The sequence below is a fragment of the Sorghum bicolor genome, chromosome 7 (assembly GCF_000003195.3).
Source record: "Sorghum bicolor cultivar BTx623 chromosome 7, Sorghum_bicolor_NCBIv3, whole genome shotgun sequence".
NCBI lineage: Eukaryota > Viridiplantae > Streptophyta > Magnoliopsida > Poales > Poaceae > Sorghum > Sorghum bicolor.
This window is the reverse complement of record NC_012876.2, coordinates 36,806,679-36,824,657: the sequence shown is the minus strand read 5'-3', so window position 1 is coordinate 36,824,657 and position 17,979 is coordinate 36,806,679. Positions and strand designations below refer to the sequence as shown.

At 45.7% G+C, this 17,979-nt stretch overlaps 1 protein-coding gene and 1 pseudogene across 1 annotated transcript; both read right to left on the bottom strand.

Moving 5' to 3' along the window:
* LOC110436937 lies at positions 14,820 to 15,175 on the bottom strand (annotated as a pseudogene).
* On the bottom strand, positions 15,651 to 17,594 carry LOC8069858. Its single transcript, XM_021465634.1, has 2 exons — positions 15,901 to 17,594; positions 15,651 to 15,810 (listed from the first exon to the last, which is right to left on the bottom strand). Exons 1-2 carry the CDS (start codon positions 17,592 to 17,594, stop codon positions 15,651 to 15,653), a joined length of 1,854 nt encoding a protein of 617 aa, XP_021321309.1.

Here is a 17,979-nt window from a genome sequence, read left to right as displayed (position 1 = left end):
GGCAGCTCTTGTTGAGGGCCAGCGAATGAGGCTATGCAAACTATGGCGCAGCAAAACCGGGGTGGTCGCCATGTCCGTCAAGGTGGAGAGGCAAATCAGCACAGTAGTTTCAAGGATTTCCAGGACATGAAGCCACCAGTGTTCAAGGAGGCTGTCGAACCTCTAGAAACTGATGAATGACTCAACACTCTTGAGCAGAAATTCCGATTGCTAAGGGTAACCGAAGAGCTAAAGGCGGAATATGCAGCCCACCAGTTGGAGGGCAAAGCAGGTGTCTAGTGGAGTCATTACAGGACCCGCTTGCCTACCAATGCTGAGGTGACCTGGGATCAGTTCAAAACTGCTTTCAGAAACACCTATATTCCCCAAGGCTTAATGACTATCAAGCACAATGAGTTCATGAACCTGAACCAGGGCACTAAAAGCTTGACTGAATATCTTCATGCTTTTAACAATTTGTCTCGCTATGCTCCTGAGATGGTTGATACTGAGGCCAAGAAGCTTGCTAGTTTCAAGAGAGGGTTGGGACCCAAGCTGTCCAAAAACATGGCGGGTAACAAGAGTACCACCTTTAATGAGTTTGTGAGTGATGCGTTGACTCAGGAGAACTCCAATGCTGTGTATGCCGCGTCCAAGAACCGCAAGAGGGCCTATGAGGCGGGTGCTTCACAGTCCAAGGCTCCCGTGACAAATAAGCTGCCTATCGCCCACCAAATGCCGTGACAAGGTATAGGCCACCGCAGAAAAAGTCAAATGTGAAGACGGGAGTTCGCCAGTCCTTCACGGTTGATCTCCCAAGGGGCGCCACTGGTCAAGGAGGTCCCAAGACTCCCCCTGACAACCGCCCTTGCTTCAATTGCAAACAAGTTGGTCACTGGGCGAGAGATTGCCCTTATCCCAAGAGGAATTCTGCAGCTGGAGGCAACAACCGTACGGGCCGAGTGCACTATACCACTGTTGAAGAAATCCCTGATGGTGAAGTGGTCACCGCCGGTATGTTTCTTGTTAACCAAAACTCTACAGTTGTATTGTTTGATTCTAGAGCTTCGCATTCATTTATGAGTCAAGCGTTCGCATCTAAGCATGGACAGCATGTAGTTGATCTTGACAGTGGCAAATTTTGCATTAGCGCTGCTGGTAATCAAATCACTACAAATCAAGTAGTGAGGGATGTACATATTGCCATTGAAGGGCATAATTATGCAGCAGATTTAGTAATGTTGCCGGGCTTGGGAATAGATGTTATCCTGGGAATGAATTGGATGAGCAAGCATAGAGTGTTAATAGATACCTCCACGAGGGTAGTGTAGTCATGTTGCGAGAGCCTGATAGCAAAGAAGCCTTCTTGGTCCAGCTTCCCAAGAACGATGACATTTGTCACGCTGCTAATGCTATCAGACCACTCACGGTGGCAGAGATTCCGGTAGTGTGTGAGTTTCCGGATGTCTTTCCAGAGGATCTGCCCGGGTTGCCACCGGACAGAGACATTGAGTTTAAAATTGATCTAATTCCAGGCACCGCACCTATCTCTAGAAGGCCATATCGAATGCCACCAAACGAATTGGCTGAATTGAAAAAGCAATTGCAAGAACTTCTCGAGAAAGGTCTTATTCGGCCTAGTTCTTCTCCATGGGGTTGTCCGGCTCTCTTTGTCAAGAAGAAAGACAAGTCTCTACGTATGTGTGTAGACTATCGCCCGCTCAATGTCGTGACTGTTAAAAACAAGTATCCACTGCCTCGCATTGATATCCTGTTTGATCAATTAGCTAAGGCTAAGGTATTCTCCAAGATTGATCTGAGATCTGGGTATCATCAAATCAAGATCCGACCCGAAGACGTTCATAAAACGGCTTTCTCTACCAGGTATGGGTTGTATGAGTATCTAGTCATGTCCTTTGGTCTGACTAATGCCCCTGTTCATTTCACGTACCTGATGAATTCGATGTTCATGCCTGAACTGGATAAGTTTGTGGTGGTGTTCATCGATGATATATTGGTGTATTCTGAAAATGCACAAGAACATGAGAAGCACCTTCGGATTGTACTCACTAGATTGCGAGAACATCAGCTTTATGCCAAGTTCAGCAAGTGTGAGTTTTGGCTGAAGAAAGTGCCTTTCTTAGGCCATATTCTATCTGAAGACGGTATTTCTGTTGACCCGTCAAAGGTGCAGGAGGTCCTAGACTGGAAGGCCCCGACTTCAGTGCACGAGGTTCGGAGTTTTCTCGGTCTAGCTGGATATTATCGGTGCTTTATCCCAGACTTCTTCAAAATAGCTAAGCCTATGACCAAGCTACTACAAAAAGATGTGAAGTTTGTGTGGTCCCAGGAGTGTGAAGTCACTTTCACCACTTTACGTCATTTGCTGACCACCGCTCCTGTTCTGGCACAGCCTGACATTGAAAAGCCATTTGACGTCTTTTGTGATGCATCTGGCACTGGCCTGGGTTGTGTGCTTATGCAAGAAGGCCGCATTATTGCCTACGCCTCTCGGCAGTTGAGGAAACATGAAGCCAACTACCCGACTCATGATCTAGAGTTAGCAGCAGTTGTACATGCATTGAAACTCTGGAGGCATTATCTCTTGGGTAATCTATGTCATATTTGCACTGACCATAAGAGCCTCAAATATATATTCACTCAGCCCGAATTGAACATGAGACAAAGAAGATGGTTAGAGTTGATAAAAGACTACAATCTAGAAGTACACTATCATCCAGGCAAAGCCAATGTTGTAGCCGATGCTCTCAGTCGGAAACAACATGTTAGACCTCTCCTAGAGGAAGGCTTCAATTTATTGCACCTGGTGGTCCTGCACAACATTGTAGTCAGCTGCTCATTAGAGAGTCAAATCATAGAGCTTCAAAAGTCTGATCCTGGTATTTTCCATATCAAAAGAAAAATGCAAGAGCAAGACACTAAGCACTTCAGGGTAGATGAGAAGGGAGTACTGTGGTTCGACGATCGACTAGTTGTACCTAAAGACCGTGACCTACGCAACAAGATTTTAGATGAAGCTCATTCTTCCAAGTTGTCCATCCATCCGGGTAGTAGCAAAATGTACCAAGACTTGAAACCTCATTTCTGGTGGACCAAGATGAAGAAGGAGATATCAGCTTATGTTGCTAGGTGTGATACTTGTTGCAGGGTAAAGGCAGTTCACCTTAAACCTGCAGGTTTATTGCAACCCTTGTCGGTTCCGGGTTGGAAGTGGGAAGAAATCAGCATGGATTTCATTGTTGGCCTTCCCCTCACCCGAAAAGGACATGACTCCATATGGGTGATTGTTGACCGTTTGACCAAATCAGCTCATTTTATCCCTGTGAAATCGACACATCGAATATCCGACTACGCTGAGTTATACTTCTCTCAGATTGTTAAATTGCACGAAGTACCTCACACCATTATTTCTGATAGGGGTCCTCAGTTCACTGCCCGCTTTTGGGAGCATCTGCAGTCGCTCCTTGGTACGAAATTGATTCGCAGTTCAGCGTACCACCCTCAAACCTCCGGTCAGACTGAGCGTGTGAATCAAATTTTAGAGGATATGTTGAGAGCATGTGTGATATCTTCCAAGGGTGCATGGGAGAAATGGCTACCCTTAGCTGAGTTCTCTTACAATAATAGTTATCAAGAAAGTATCCAAATGGCTCCTTTTGAAGCTTTGTATGGTCGCAAATGTAGAACTCCTCTAAACTGGGTCGAACCTGGCGAAAGGAGGTACTACAGAATTGACTTTGTCAAAGAAGCCGAAAGACAAGTTCTCATTATCCAGCAACACATGAAAGCTGCCCAAGCTAGACAGAAAAGCTATGCTAACCAAAGAAGAAAACCACTCGAGTTCGAAGTAGGTGACTTTGTGTACCTAAAAGTATCGCCCATGAAGGGAGTAAATCGCTTTGGTGTTAAAAGAAAGCTTGCCCCTAGGTATGTGGGTCCCTACCAAATCATCGAGAAAAGTGGCAAGGTAGCTTACAAAGTGCAACTACCTCCAGAACTAGGAACCGTTTTCCCTGTATTCCATGTGTCTCAACTCAAGAAGTGTCTTCGTGTGCCCGAAGAGAGTTGAAACGAGAGGCCTAAAGTTGCAGTCTGACCTATCCTATGAAGAAAAGCCTGTACAAGTTCTTGATGTCAAGGAACAGGTTACTTGTGGGAGAGTGATCAAGCTCTTTAGAGTTTTGTGGAACCGTCAAAGTGAGAGAGACGCCACTTGGGAAAGGGAAGACTATTTACAAGTAACTTATCCTTCATTCTACGAAAAATGGTACGTCTCTCAAATCTCGGGACGAGATTTTTGTAAGGGGGGAGGGCTGTAACACTCCTAGTGTTAGCTTGCATGTTAACCATGAGCATTGCATCAACATAAGCATCATCATGAGCACTCATGAGCATCATACCATGATCACATGCCATTTGCTACATGTACTATGTGATTGAATTGCTATAAGGCTTGCTCTGGTTGATTGTAGTGGGTGACTAATACTTACAAGTGTACATTGTCTTCCAAAATACTTTAATCATGTTTAGAACATCATTTGGAACAAATTTCATGTTGAAGGTTTTGGCCAAAAATGCCCCTAAGTCATGGTTAACCCTAGATTAACTTAATTAACCCCCCTAGACCTCTTTTCAAAGATGTTTTATGAAACTAGTGTTAGCCACCTTGCATGTAGATGACACCTAAAACAAAGTTGTAGTAAATTTCATAAGCTACAAAAGTTATGTTGATGACTTTTCATGAAAATGCTTGGAACCCATTTAAATTCTGCCCACAAGCCAAAAATCAGGGCTGATTTCACACTTAGCCGAATTTGGCTAAGTCTTGAATGACACAGTTTCGAGGTAGGGTTGTTGGGAGCCTTGTAGATTGAAATCTAGACCGAGTTAGGCTTTGATCTTGTAAGCAAACTTGTAGAACTCGTGTAGCTCTGTCTAATGGACCAAATTCGAGCCAAAACCATCGAGTGAGCTAAGAGTAAAACGTCGACGAAGTTGGAGTTTCAGTCACTGCAATCGGCCGATTCAGAAACCGATTCAGTTTGGACAGTCGCCGTCCGCCGCCGCGTGTCCGGCCAGGTGTCGGCCGTACGCCGTCGGTGACCCCTCCTGTCAGCCCGGCATCATCCACAAGACGCCACGCATCGAGTGGACGCCTCAGACGCGCCATTCACCCCTCCAGTGCTCCACATTGCGTCCGCCTCCGTCCACAGCGAGCTCCGCCGCGTTTCAGCGAGCTGTTACGGCTGTTCCACCGCGCCTCTGGCCAAGCCAGCCCGCCCAGAGCTCCGCCTCGACGTCCTCTACCTCGGCGTCACCTCCTTGGCCACTGTCGAGCATAGGTGAGACGGCATTGCCGAGCTCCGAGCTGCTCTCCCTCGCCGGAGTTCCGCCCGAGCTCACCGGCAACGTGGCCAGGCCTCTCTGCTCCACCATTTTCCTTCTTCTTGTTCCTATCGCTTCCCCTTGGCTCACTGATGCTCGGCGTGAAGCTCTACCGCGTCACCATTGCCTAGATCCGCCGGCGTAATGCTGCGCAGCGCTGCCGCTCCGCCATTCCCGACGGCGAGCACCCTAGGGTCCAGTAGAGCGCGGGTAAAGTAGGTCAACAGAGTCGCCTTGATGAGAGGAACGCGTAGGTGCCCTTGGATCCGACCGAGACCTCACCGTCGTTGAGCTTCGCCGGCGACGAGCGTCTCCCCTGTCTCTGTCTCTCTGACGCGCGGGTCCCGGGTGTCAGCCTCTCCCTCTCACATCCCTGGTTCACTGTTTTACAGATCCTGTGTTGATTTTGAAAAATTCATATCTCGAGTTTTATAGATCCAAATGTCATGGTTCCAATTTTGCTAAGCTCTGGTAGTCATCTAGTTTTTAACAAAAATATAAAACATGCCATGCTTTTGTGAAAATAATTAGATATAAATTAATCTTGGATTTTTAGGAGGTAATTATATCTGGAGATCTGTTGATCTGTTGGTCATGCAAATTTAGAGTGTTGTTAATAATGATATGAATAGGCTCTGATAAATTTATCATGATTTTTGGATGCCTGATTGTGAAGTTATAAATATTTCTTGTTCATATAGGAGTTTCTTGTGGTATTTTTAATAAATAAGTTATAGCTCCTTTTGTGGTGAACCTTGCTGAGTGATGTACTCATGTGTAGACAAAGCTAGGAAAAATCTGAAATCGGTTGTTTGACACTTTTTGATAGGGTTTCACATTTATGCCTTGCATGCCTTTGTTAGCTTGTTATTTTTGTATCTCACAAACTGTATGTGCAAGTGCCATGAAAATTTTACAGTAAACTTGTGTTAGCATAAGTAGCTTGCTGTAATTTTCTTAGAAGTTTTGGAGCACTTGGGATGCATGTTCATTAAATCACCTTAATAAATAAATAAATGAAAAAGGTGATGATAGAAATGAGTTTAGACCTTGCCATGATGTTTTCTAGTGTTTCTTAGACATGTTCTACCTACTGGTGCATTTGGATTGACCCTTTGAGGTATTCTTGTTATGTGCAAAATATTATTTTTGCTATTTATACCTTTCCTATAGCAATTCTGTGTAGCTGATAACAAATGCTTAAGAACTAATTAAAGATGATGTTTTCTGGGAAACTTATCTACAGCAAACTTGTAGTTAACTTGCTTATCTACTTCGTGTCCAAGTTTCATGACATTTGGTGGAATAGTTTAAAAGTTATGAATGTTACAAGTAGCTGCTGCAAAGTGCTTGCTCTCTGGATTTTCCAGGACAGCCAGCCAACTTTGTAGGTTTTAGCATATTTCGGCTGGGAATCATTCTGGGATGTCTAAAAGTGAAATGTATATAATTTGCTAATCTTTCCAGAAAGTATTTACTTGCTTAGTTTGTCCAACTGATGCTTAAGTTATATCTGAAACTTGTAGGAAGTTGGTCTGCCCATGAAACCAGTGACTGAGTAGGAGTAGCTAGGATTGTTTAACTTGTCTAGTTAGTCTCTCTACCAGAGAAAAAGTATGCACTTACTTGTTATCCCATGATTCACTTAATTTTTGGAGTGTATGCTCATGTTATACCTTGTTTTACGTTCCTTTGGCTCTTCATTATGACATCATGCATCATATGTGCATTCTCTATATTTATCTCCTTGTCATGCATACATAGGTGTACCCAAGGGCGTGACCGTGTTGGAGTTCGAGCTGCCAGAGTCGGAAGGACAGTAAGGGGAGCTACCTCAAGGAGCTGAGGAGAAGGACTTGTCGGAGTGCCCCGACCACCGTCCCTCTACTTACGTCGAAGGCAAGCCCCGGAGCATTATAAGCCTCCTACTATTTTGGTTATCATATCTAGCTATCAATTGACTATGTTTATGTATTGTTGCATTAAGTGTTAGGCGTTGATATGACACCCTTGCTACATAATGACTACCTTGTCCACCTCATACCTTACCTGAGTAGGTCCAGGATCGAAATGATGCTTAGCCATGCTTAGCTCGGTAGAAGCCAGGTGATTTCCTGTCACCTGCGAAAGATAGGTGGATGATGATAACGGTTGGCTATATTTGCTATCGTGGAAATAAGCATGTGCTAATAATGAATTTGAGACCGGGCGGGATGACGATAGTGCAGCAACAAGGCATGGAGGTCTTGGGTGTGAATCTATCCCCGTCTGTGTCGATTAAGGACTGATTGATGTAACGTCCTCGTGTCATGTTGAACGCATGCCTAACACTTAGCTGGCCGGATAAGTCGTTCCGACCGCGAAGCCTACGAGTGCATCTCCGGCCGGATACCCCGATCTGGTTAAAGTGCGCACCCCGGTTGGTAGTAAGGATGTGTGGGGAGTCAATGGCGTAAGACCGAGGTGTCAGGTTAGAGTCCTGACCTGGCAGATTGGCGGTCCCTGGGGGTGCGGCGCCGTACGGACCCGCGAATTGGTTCGGAGTTGTGCTAAAGGTGATCCGAGCTGCCCTCATGAAGTATGCTTGGGTGAGTGCTAGGAATACCCCTCCAGCTGGATAGGAATTGATTCGAGTCGCCGTCTCTCCCGGATAGTGAGAACTTGACACGGGCAGTCGCACGTAGAACTCACTAAATAAACTTAATGGTTATGATGAGAATGTTGATAGCTATGTGATAATCTGGATATTGTTATTATTGTGATGCTTAAATACTCAAGTGTATGCTTAGATTAGGTGCTAATCTAGTGGATAATTGTTAAGTAATGAACCTGCTGCTGAAATATGATAAATGGGTTACTTACAACAAAGGCTTTTTATGCAAAAAGGTGAGTCAAACCAGTCCACAAAGATCAGCCTTGCATACTCCTTGGTGTCACTTTATTTTGGTTTAAGACGGGTAAGTCTAGCTGAGTACCTTCTCGTACTCAGGGTTTTATTTACCCCTGTTGCAGATGATGTCGTGTATCACGGCTACTGCCCTAACTGCCATCATCCGGCTGCGGACGATGAATAGATCATGGGCGTGATCACCTTCTTTATCTTCAGTTGTGCTTTTGTTGGGACTTGACCATTGAACTGGCATGTAATATAAACTGAGTATGTGTTGTTTTAAAACTACTTTGTTTCTGCTACTACTCTGGTTTGTAATAACCACTTTTAAACTCTTGATGTAAAACTATGTTCTGTGACGAATGTGTGTAATCTGTGATGGTGATGCTTGATCATGTACGATCTTGGTTGTATGTTGGTTGAATCGAGGTCTTTTGAGATTTCGTCGGACTACCGGGTTTATATGGGTTCAAGTCCATTGGCTTGACTGCCTCCGTGGTCGCTAATTCACTTGAATTCTTATAAATTGGACGGTTCTGTTACACTGTCCGAGGCCGATGGCAGTCCAGTGGCAGACCCCACAGCGTACCGGAGTCTTGCTGGTGCACTTCAGTACCTTACTTTCACCAGGCCGGACATCTCATACGCCGTGCAGCAGGTCTGTCTCCACATGCATGATCCCCGAGAGCCCCACCTGTCTGCTCTCAAGCGCCTCCTCCACTACCTCCGCGGCACCGTCGACTACGGGTTACTTCTTCACCGGTCTTCCTCCACCGAGTTGGTCGTCTACACTGCCGTTGGCTGGGCCGGGTGCCCGGACACTCGGCGCTCTACCTCTGGCTACGCCGTCTTCTTAGGCGGCAACCTCGTGTCCTGGTCGTCCAAGCGTCAGCCAGTTGTTTCCCGCTCCAGTGCCGAGGCGGAGTACCGCGCTGTTGCTAACGGCGTGGCTGAGGCTTCCTGGCCCGGCAGCTCCTCGCCGAGCTTCACAGCCCTATCTCCAGGAGCACGCTGGTCTACTGTGACAACGTCAGTGCGGTGTACCTCTCCACCAACCCTGTGAAGCACCAGAAGACCAAGCATGTGGAGATCGACCTACACTTCGTTCGTGATCGGGTCACCATCGGCGATGTTCGGGTCCTCCACGTTCCAACCACCTCCCAGTTCGCCGACATCTCCACCAAGGGCCTCCGGTCCTCGACCTTCGCCGAGTTTCGCTCCAGCCTCAACATCACCGGTGGCTAGTTGTGTCTGTGGGGGCTCGTGTGTGTACTTTTTTTCGAGTCCAGTCTGCAACTCCGCTGCGTCGGTAGTTCAGACTGCGGGGGGCTGTTGGAGTATGAGTAATCTAGGCCCATGAGGCCCATAAATGGAACTATATGGCTACCCTGTCTAGGGTTAGCCCAGTTAGTGAAAATTATTGTCTATCAACGAGGAACAGTCATAGCAACTTTACGGGACACAATAATCAAGGAGATAAAAACAATGCACATTCTCCCTAGTCCAAGTGGCAAAACCAAACTAATCCTAGCTCGCACCAAAATACTCCCTTCGTCCCACAAATAAATGCATTTATTTGACTGCTACGATTCATGTTTGACCATTTGTCTTATTTAAAATTTTTATACAAATAATAAAAAACTAAATTATTATAAAAATATATCTAACAATAAAATAAGTCGTGAAAAAATAAATAATATTTATTAAAATTTTTTGAATAAGATGAACGGTCAAATATGAATCATAGAAGTCAAAGAAATGTAATTATTTGTGGGATGGAGGGAGTAATCAGGAACAGACACATGGACTTTGGCTCCATCAACTAGCCTAGTCCAAGTGGCAATATTAAATCTAGCTCGCACCACATTATGTAGTGGAGTGGCGTGGCCTAAGCCTGTGCTCATGGACGCCACACCATGGCTTATTGGCAGTGCGTGCACACGCGTGTGGCACATCCAAAGCCTTCTTCAAAATTTTCAACAAAAACAGTCATTTAAGTTAAGTCAATATATAGTAAAAATCTCATTTAGGATTAAAACTATATTGCACTATAGCATCAAATACGATTCTAGAATGTATTTGATTTCATTCATTAAAATATGAGCCAAGCTCACATTAAATCCAACAATCACCACCAATATCTAGGGCACTATGAGAAATGCTCTCAATTCTCTACTATTTGATATATTAATTGGTATTTTAATAGAGACTATTAAGTTAGACATCTACCTAGAATACAGGTTGCACTTCTTCACAGCTAGCAATGAACTACGTCATGAATTGGCAATTTTGTGCTAAATAAGTTTCACCTAAGTCCTTTACTAATATTAGGTTGCCTAAAGCATCCTTGCTAGTTGGAGAATATAAGTAAAACTTCTGGACCTTTATGAGTATCTAGAGGTCACACAATGACCCAAATCTCATAGACTATGACTAGCAGTCGAACTCATATAGGTTCTGAAGGCAGAATGCCAACAGGTTTAGATTGAATTGATAGAGTGTTTACACAGAGGATTACAATATATAGAGGCCCAAGGGGCCAGATCACAAAGCCACATAGAGTGGCGCATAGCTAAGTAAAGTAACAGTAATTGACTAGCACAATAACCAAAGAGATACTAGCATTGGATACTAGAGTAGTCTAACACCCCCCCGCAGTCGGAACGTCGCAGCAGCGGACATTCAGACTTGAGCGAAAATCTTGAAATACTGAAGTAGGCAGCCCCTTGGTGAAGACATCAGCAAACTGAGAAGTAGTGGGTACATGAAGGACGCGGACAGCACCAATGGCAACACGTTTTCGGACGAAATGGAGGTCGATCTCCACATGTTTGGTGCGCTCATGTTGAACAGGATTGGTGGAGAGGTAGACTGCGCTGACATTGTCGCAATAGACGAGGCAGGCATTGGCAAGGGGTGATGGAGTTCCTGGAGGAGTTGCCGCAGCCAAGAAGCTTTAGCGACACCATTGGCAACAGCCCGATACTCTGCCTCAGCGCTAGAGCGAGAGACGGTGGGCTGCCGCTTAGAAGACCACGAAACGAGACTGTCGCCGAGGAAGACGGCATAACCAGAGGTGGAGCGGCGAGTATCTGGGCAGCCGGCCCAATCAGCATTAGTGTAGACGACGAGCTGTGTTGGAGAAGTCCTAGGGATGATGAGGCCATGCTCAAGAGACCCCTGGAGAGAGCGCAAGATTCTTTTGGCAGCAGCAAGATGAACTTCCTGAGGATCATGCATGTGAAGACAGACCTGTTGGACAACATATGCAATGTCGGGCCTAGTGAATGTCAAGTACTGAAGAGCACCCACGAGGCTGGGTGCAGCAGGGGGCGACTTGCTGGACGAAGAGGCGAGGAAGGCAGTAGGAGTCCCTGAGGACTGACCCATGTTGAGATCGGCGAGACGAAGATCAGCACGAACATCAGCAAACGAAGGGAACGACTTTTGTCGCGTGATGAGCTGCACCATGAATTGGAACCGTTCATTGAGACCCTGCAGTACGTTGAGTACTAGGGTGCGATCGCTGACTGGTTCACCAAGGTAAGCGAGGGAATCAGCCATGCCCTTCATCTTGCGGCAGTAGTCATCAATAGAAAGATCGCCCTGGTTGAGGTTGCAAAATTCCGCATCGAGGAGCAGTGCTCGGGACTCACGGTTCCCTACGAACTATTGTTCAATGCCGAACCAGGCCACCCGAGCAGAGACGCCGTCGTGAGCATGAATGATGTCGAGGAGCTCGGTGGAGATGGTGTTGAAAATCTAGGACACCACAACGCAGTCCATGCGGTTCCAGGCCGGGTCAGAGGAGCAGGACTCATCACTGAGGACATGGTCCTTCAGGGAGAACCATCCGAGGGCGAGGAGATGGTAGCCGCACCACTTGGAGTAGTGGAAGGACTTGAGGTCGAGGACGATGGGGATCAAGTTTTTGATGTTCTGAACCGCGCAGGCCTGGCTGTGCAGGTGGGCGACGGCGGTGGCCTCAGAGGAGATGGAATCGGCGTCGCCATCTTCAGGTTCGTCATCGCGGGCGGCTTCGAGGCGCAGCCGCTCGCGGATGGCGGCTGCCTGCGCCTCTAGGGCGTCGGGCTGCGCCCGCTCCCTGGACAGGGTGGCGGCGGCGGCGCGGACGCGCTCTTGGGCGTCGGCGGCGGACTGGAGGAGAGCCGCCTCCGCCTGGAGTTGTTCGGCGCGGGCATCATTGGCCGCGCGAGTAGCGGCGGCTTCCGCCTCGAGGCGCTTGGCGGTGGAGTTGGCGTCATCACGCAGCTGGGCAGCGGTGGCGGCGGTGAGGGCAACCTGCGCGGAAGCGCTGGCGCTGGAGTCGCCGTTGGTGGCCATAGGCGCAGCTGCCGAGAGAAAAAGCAGAGGAAGCGGAAGCAGAGGAGAGGGAGAGGTCGGTCACAGGAACCGACCTAGGCGTGTGATACCATGAAGGCAGAATGCCAACAGGTTTAGATTGAATTGATAGAGTGTTTACACAGAGGATTACAATATATAAAGGCCCAAGGGGCCAGATCACAAAGCCACATAGGGTGGCGCATAGCTAAGTAAAGTAGCAGTAAATGACTAGCACAATAACCAAAGAGATACTAGCACTAGATACTAGAGTAGTCTAATAGGTTCATTGTAGGATATCACTGCTTAAATAAGCCATTTGAGTCACATAAGTTATACACCAACCTGTCTTACATAATAGGAGGTCTCTCTTCACAGTCTACCACTAGCTTATTTCATCATCATACATCACACAATGTATGATATCATAGAACAAGATACCACTATGATAGACTTCATGTGGGTCTCAAGACCATCTCAATCGATGCACAATCTATCACATTATGCGGTAGTCCCTTAGTAAATAGTTGATTAGACTTCATGGGTGGGTTTGAACTTTGGGTGATTTTCTATCTAGGATTTGGAGTTTTTGAGATTGTTTGAAATTTCATCTAGGGTTATTAGATTTTGGGAAATTTATTTTAAGGTTTTCAATTAAGCTTTCCCCTCCATTTATATGCGTAAATCGATAAATCTAGCCCTCGATTAGGTACAGCCATGTGTAATTCGAAGCAATTAAAAGGAATGGGCTATTAATCTTCCGCAACTAACCCTAGATTTGACTAATTCAATGTGAATTAGGTCTAAGACTAACTAATTTAGGTATTGATCTAGGTACCAAGGCTAAATCGATGCACAACTAGACTAAGGCATGAACAATTTGTACTTAAGCATGATCAATTTCCAACAATTATATATGCCTTAAACCAAAACTTAATCATACTAGGGACTTAGATTAGATCTTAATTTATGTTAACCCAATGCTTAGCAGAAACAATTAGGTAGGCTCAGGATTAGAAATAGCACACCGCGTTACCAAATGTCAGAACTTTTATCTTAACACAACTGGGATCATTAATTCATAATTAAGACACCTAGTAGAATGGATCAAGGGCCACATGAGCCTAGGAGCGAAGACCCGTGGCTGCTTGGAGTAAGACCTGACTTAGAAATGTTGGTGAAGCAGTGATAGGCGGTTTTCCTGTTACTCCGCCATAGCTAACCCTCACAGAATATTTGTTCCTACCTAGAGTAGAGGACCCTTTTGTTAGCGCTATATAACAGGTGGATACAAACGACAGGGTTGTTAGCATCCTGATCATGGTGCACCACGTATTGGTAGAGTCATCAAACATAATTTTTTGGTAGAGTCATCGAACACAATTTTTTGTGCCCTTTTGATGTGCATCACTGGATGTGCATCAGGATACATGCACATCTGGAGAGAGTATATATGCAGCATTAGCATACAAACCATTAGAAAATATATATGCAGCATTAGCATGCTTCTGAGTCAATCCATCACGCATACAAACTGTCTTAATGTTGTTCCGTTCAAACACTCGCACACCATGAGTGTCATATTATTTATGACTATATATGGTACAGATGCACCAAGCCACATGACACCCTCCCTCTTATTTCAAGCATACACACAAAATAAATTCACAAACAACACCAAGCAAACAAGCCGCGTGCTTCATGGACATGGTCCAACATAGCATCAACACCCAATGCAACTTGGTGGATACAATGCAACCAGCATCAACCACCAATTTATTCTTGAGAAAACACATAGAAGACATGCATGGCAAAACAATGGAGATAAAGCACACCGTAGGTAGCAACTGAGACATCGCCGCGATGTATCCACAAGGAAACCTAAAGAATTACCATTAATAAAACAGGTGATTAGGGGAAACTATAATAATGAATGAACAGAAGTAGTTTTGCTCACAATGATAAAGCTACAGCTCAGTTCTCTAAATTGTTATACTCCTATATTGAATTTCAATTAGGATGCAGAGGTTGCTGCAGAAATATAAGATATTGCATATATGATAGATAGATAGATAGATAGATAGATATACATTCCTCATGGACAGCAGAAAAAACAAGCATGCGAGAGAGGAAACTAGCTTATTTGTGTGTACCTGGAGGTGCATTGACTGGAGTAGCTAGTACGTCATCAGGTCGGCGAGGCTCACCGGAGAACCGAGCTTCTGAGCAGGGTCTTCTTATAGTACTTGGAGTGGCGCAGCTCGAAGAGGGAGGGATGATGGCGAGCCTTCTTTCCATCCCACTCCAGCTTCTTCCACCAGTCCTTCTCGCAGTCAACAACAGGGCGGCTGTCCGGGCGGTCTGTGGTGGCTGGGATGCGCTTGAGGGTCCATCATCCCCTCACCCAGATGGTCTGGAGCTTGGGAGTGAACATCTTGACCTCGCATATCTGATGAAGCTTGGGGAGCTCATGCAGGTGTATGTGCTTCAGGTTTGGAAGTTCCAGTTCATGTCTTGGATGGCCAGTAGATGATTCCTTCAGAAACTCTGCTTCCATGGGGAAGACCTGATTGAGGTCACCACAGTAGATGATGCGAAGGGTCTCTAGTGATGACAAGGTTTGGGACCATGATAATGGGAGGACAAATGTGAGCCTAGGGCACAAGTGCAGATTTATAGCCCGAAGTTTTCCAAAATATGGAAGGGCTATCCATCCTTTGCTCCAGATACAGCGTGCAGTCAAAAGATGAGCCCCCAAAAATGTCTCTAGTTTAGGGAAGCAGAACACATCGTCAGTGGTGAACACAATGTTCAAATCAGGGCATCTTTTGATGGAGCAGAACTTGAGATCGGACCAACTTTCACGGGTGACCATGCTTTCGGGAATAACAGTGTTGATGGAAAAGCTGTCGTGCACATGCAATGAGTTGACCTTACTAAGAACAAACCTCACAGCCCTGATTGCTTGTTCGGTGACCACATTATCAGTGCTTATTTCCTCAACAATCTCTACATGAAAGTCTAGTGGTTGAAACTACGGCGCACTGCTGTTATCATGATTGCCCGTTGCCTCATTAGTGTTGATATCACTATAGATCTGGTGACTCTTGAGAACTGGGAACTTGTGCAGACGTGATGCAACCGATGGGAGGCCAATTTTCTCCTTCCTGTTGTTTTGCCCATCATCATTTTTGCTAGAAGAAGACAAGTACAGAATCAGATTAAATCTAGTTGTGTTTCAGCAAAACTTGTTGCTACCTGCAAGCAGCAACGACTGAAGCAACCTCATGTCCGTAACAGCAACACGTGCAAGGCACATCTCTTCATGCTCCTTGCTGATGACCAAAGAGTAATCAGCATCATGAGGTGTTTCTGATCTAGCTACTTCTGTGCCTCCTCGAGTGTCAATGCGCAGCACCACTAGTTTGGGCATTCCAGCCTTTGGCCAAAGTATAGCACGGATTTGCTCACATCCCAACAAAATGAGTCGTTGCAGGAATGAGACCTGCACCACCTCATCTTTCAGGTCAAGTGTTTTGACCGATGTGTTGGAAAGGTCCAGCTCCTCAAGATTCGGAAGAGATCCACGCAATCTGAAGTTCTCCAGCCTTGCACAACCAGCCATGGAGATGCGAGAGATCTTAGCTTTCTTGTTGTATTGCTTTCCTTCCCCTGCATCAAAGCTAAATGTTTCCAGGGATGGTGGCAGCTCTTCAGGGGCAACTGTTGTCAACCCAATACAGCCATCTAGAACCAGAGTGCTGAGGCTAGTTGCACCTGATAATCTTGGCAAAGCTTTTATTGTGCTATTCCCTGACAAATCAAGGAGCTCTAGCTTGGACATATTCATGAATTCATCCTTCATCTCTTCATCCTTACCCTCGTCTTTCCAATGCAATGTAGGTTCAATCACTCGAAGCTTGTGAATATTGTGTACATGTCTCCATGTCCATGCATTACTATTGCTCCAGATTCTTTCCCTCTTTATATGTATCTCCCTAATGTTTTGAAGCATACTCTCAATTATATTCAGGGATAAGTCCAGTTCCCAATCTGTGTCACATATGTCAAGCACCCATAGACTCTGGAAGAAATTATTTTTTCGTCTGTCATCTTCCTCTTTTCCTTCTAGTTTCTTTGGCTGATCCTTGCACTTATCCAGTCCAAGAAATCTTATCTTCTGACAATGAAGGAAAGGCGGTGAAGAAAAGCTGAAAGTACAGAGGCAAAGTTTCAGTACATGAAGCTGCTCAGCAGATCTCTGGAATATTTTAGTGGGTAATGATGCTACCCCCTGTCCCCTATTGTTGGCAAAAAAAAATGATGTTGTCTCTGGCTTAATTTCTTCAACTCTATAAGGATCGGTGGCTACAACCCAGCGTGTCTTATCACCAAATTCGGGCAATTTATAAGATGAGAATTCCTCTAGTTTCACTTCTTCGAGCAAAGCAGTGGCTACCTCCCATGCTTTGTCCTGCTGGTATTCTTGTATAATTCCATCGCAAACCCAATAGTTGGAGGCATGGGTGGCCCAGTTGAAGTCTAGTGTGTCGACACCCCTGGAATTCAGTAACAACATGTACTTGCAACACAATGCAGCTGTTTCTAAGGTGACGCCAAGCTTACGACTGTATTTAGCTATTTCTGCAGCTTCATCATGTGCTAGTCCATTCCACTGTTCACTTTCACTATCCTCAAGAAATGAATAAAGATAAACTTGTGAGTTGTCTACATTTACTCCCTCTGTCGCTGGAACATTTTCCCTTGAGAGCTGTTTCTGATCTGTCCGTGTTTGATTACCATTACTAGGCTTGGTTGATTCTGCATTTGAAGTTGAAGGAGCACGTGTTGGATCAGCTGCTAGCTTCATTCCTGGGATGGCATGAAGCCTTCCACGGAAAGTCCACAATACCTTCCGAACAAAGTTTGCCCATCGATCTGCAGGTTGAGGAATGCCAAAATCATTCAAGTCAACCATGTTAGTGCTCCCATTATGGAAAACTACTAGACAACTCTGTCCTTGCAGGGCTTGATGAATCTCTCTCCCGACAGCTACTATCTCAATCCTAGAGCCTTCATCTGCCCCGCTGAAATCGTCCTCTTCATCTTGTTTATCTAGAATGTTCATTACATGCTGAGGAAGCCCTAGTTTCTGTGCAATTTTCCTCTGGAGTTCTCTCCGATTTTTCCACCTAGAGCAATCAATATGGATGATTTTATCGAATTTGTGTCTCACAGATGGCGGGGGCTCTTCAGCTATAGATGTAAGGACTGCAGATGCACCAAGCCCTCTCCATCCATCGAAGTAGATGTGCTGACTTGGTTGGCTTGTATCCTCTAAATAAGGAGTTATGCATTGCACA

Coding starts and splice junctions, on each gene's coding strand:
- LOC8069858 (XM_021465634.1), bottom strand. CDS start 17,594: ATGGTTGACTTGAATGATTTTGGCATTCCTCAACCTGCAGATCGATGG. Junction 15,811..15,900: donor GTTGCTGTTACGGACATGAG/GTTGCTTCAGTC, acceptor GTCTTCTTCTAG/CAAAAATGATGATGGGCAAA.